The sequence below is a fragment of the Triticum dicoccoides genome, unplaced genomic scaffold, assembly GCF_002162155.2.
Source record: "Triticum dicoccoides isolate Atlit2015 ecotype Zavitan unplaced genomic scaffold, WEW_v2.0 scaffold169269, whole genome shotgun sequence".
Classification (NCBI taxonomy): domain Eukaryota; kingdom Viridiplantae; phylum Streptophyta; class Magnoliopsida; order Poales; family Poaceae; genus Triticum; species Triticum dicoccoides.
In genome coordinates this window covers 1-2,740 of record NW_021220564.1, presented here as the reverse complement: position 1 = coordinate 2,740, position 2,740 = coordinate 1, and the positions used below count along the sequence as shown (strand labels likewise).

Genomic DNA, 2,740 nt, shown 5'->3' with positions numbered 1-2,740 from the left:
GTTAACGCGCCATGCCATATCTCCATCCTCTTCCTTAGCGGAGCAAAAAAACCTACACAACTCTCAGCAGACGACTTCCCTCACCGGCGACTGCCTCCACGACGTACGCCGGACGGCAGGTAGGCGGCTCCCCTTCCCGCGTCTACGTGCATACTGTTTGTTCATTCCTCTCGTGATCCTGCGGGTACTCCCTAGCAGCAAATTGCAATCACAATCAATTTTCTCTGTAGTGAGTACTTATTTACCGCTGCATAATTGGTGTGCATTAAGAACCAAACAAAATTCTCTTAATTTCTGCAGGTCCTCACACTCACATCACATCACAGATCCTTATTCCTTAACAATACGTTGGTGTGTCTGAGCAGAGGATGCTCGTGGCCCTCAGCGCGGCGCAATGGGTGGTGGGCAAGGCGCTGGCCCCCATTGCCGATGGCTTGCTGGAGGCTTGGGGTGCTACCAAGAACTTGGGTCTCAACATCGAGGCCCTTAGGATGGAACTGCTGCTCGTGAAGGCCACGCTTGAACTCGCCGGCTGCAAGCAGATCCAAGGCCAGGCTATGGAGGAGTTGTTGGGGAAGCTGCGGCACTCGGCGCACTGTGCCGAGGACTTGTTGGACGAGCTGGACTATTTCCGCATCCACGATGAGCTCCATGGCATGTACGACGCTGCAGATCAGCATGCCAAGGGTTGCGTCCATGATTTTTGTCTCAATGCTCGCCACACTGCCAAAGCTGTTAGCCAACTGGTTGGTTTATCCACGAGGTCGTCTGCTTCCAGCCCTGCATGTGATCCTGGAGAAGTACAAGCTGCAAGACAACGGGTCAGCTGTTGCGTTTGGCCTCATGGTAGGCAGAGGTCATGCGGCAATTCCTCCTTGGCGCCAAATGCTAATCAGGAGGTCAGTGGATGCATTCCCAGGCTCGGTAAACTCCTCCTTTGCTCATCTTCCCCACATGTATGTGATGATCATTCTGGCCAGCCAACTCTTCGTGGTGCATCACAAAAGGAAACACCAGTACTGGGGTTTCATAGGGTTTATGTCTCTGAAAGAATGAAGTGCATTGTTGAGCAACTGCAGCCTGTGCGTACAGAGGTTACCAAGATTCTGCAGAGTTGTGACCGTATGACTGTCCCTGATATTTCAGTGAGCCGTCCCGTTACCACTGGCCAAAGTACGGAGCAGAAATTGTATGGGAGGGACCATATCATGCATACCATCATACATGATATGACCAAGGGTAAATACTACAGCAAGGATCTAACCGTGCTTCCGGTTGTCGGTCCAGGGGGAATAGGGAAGACAACACTGGTACAGTACATATATAGAAACCAGCAAGTGCAAGATCATTTTCAAGTCCTTATTTGGGTATGTGTGTCACTCAGTTTCAATTTGAGTAAGCTGCTAGATGAGATTAAAACATATATCCCTCGGGTCGAAGGGGAAAAAGTTGGCAGAGTCGAAGAGCTGATTGAACAGAGATTAAAATCCAAAAGGTTTTTGCTTGTACTGGATGATGTATGGGAGTTCAGTAATGGGGATGACTGGAAAAGGTTATTGCTGCCATTCAAAGCATCGCAAGAAAAAGGTAGTGTGATTCTACTCACGACTCGGTTTCCAGCAATAGCAAATATGGGTAAAACAGCTGATTATATAGAACTGGAAGGATTAAAATCTGAAGAATTTAGGAAGTTGTTTCTTTCGTTTGTGTTTGTTGATGAGCCCTTTACAAGTGATCATAGTTTTTTGCTTGAGACCGGAGATAAGATAATGGAAAACCTAAAGGGCTCTCCTCTTGCTGCAAAAACAGTTGGTGCATTATTGAGAAAAAACCTTAATTTGCGTCATTGGAGAAGAGTCTTAGAAAGTAAAGAATGGGAGAGACAAACCGGTGTCAATGACATTATGTCTGCCTTGAAGCTTAGCTATTACTATCTTCCTTTCCATCAGCGACAATGTTTCTCCTATTCTGCATTGTTTCCTGAAGATTACAAGTATAGTGGTGCTGAGCTAATCAACTTTTGGATAGGACTGGATATTTTACAACCTTGTGGTCAAAATCAAACATTGGAAGATATAGGTCTGAGCAATTTAAATGATCTGGTCACATATGGATTTTTCAAAGAAGAGAAAACTAATGGTCGTCTGCGTTATGTAATGCATGACCTGCTACATGATTTAGCATTGCACATGGGATCTCATGAATACATTAGTTTACATCGGTCTAATGTGGGATCAGTGCAGATTAAGCCATCCATACGTCACTTGTCTATAATCATAGATGATGATGATACACTCTCTCAAGAGAACTTTAAGGGACAATTGAGAAAACTGAAGACGATATTGAAGGTTAAGCAATTGCATAGTTTGATGTTATTTGGAGAAATGGATGAGAGCTTTGCCAGCATTTTGAGTGATTTGTTTAGGGAAGCAAATGGTCTTCGTGTTCTCCGTCTGGTTAACATGCCAACTTCTGTGGAGTTCATGTTACACAACTTTTCAGCACTTGTCCACCTGCGATACTTATGTCTGGGTACAAAAAAGTATGGGAGGGAGATGCAATTACCACTTGCCATTTCCAGATTTTATCATTTAAGGGTTCTGGATCTAGGATCATGGTATGGCTGTTGTGATTTGCCAAGAGACTTGAGCAAGCTTGCAAAATTGCGTCGTTTTTATACCCTGAGTGATGAGCTTCATTCTGATATTTATAATGTGGGAAAACTCAGACTCTTAGAAGA

At 45.0% G+C, this 2,740-nt stretch overlaps 1 protein-coding gene across 1 annotated transcript; it reads left to right on the top strand.

Moving 5' to 3' along the window:
* Positions 1-19: 19 nt before the first annotated feature.
* On the top strand, positions 20-2,732 carry LOC119344447 (putative disease resistance protein RGA3; the record flags this gene model as incomplete). Its single annotated transcript, XM_037614874.1, has 2 exons — positions 20-119; positions 301-2,732. A coding segment is annotated over exon 2 (2,364 nt), but the record flags the coding sequence as incomplete, so codon positions are not given.
* Positions 2,733-2,740: the final 8 nt, after the last annotated feature.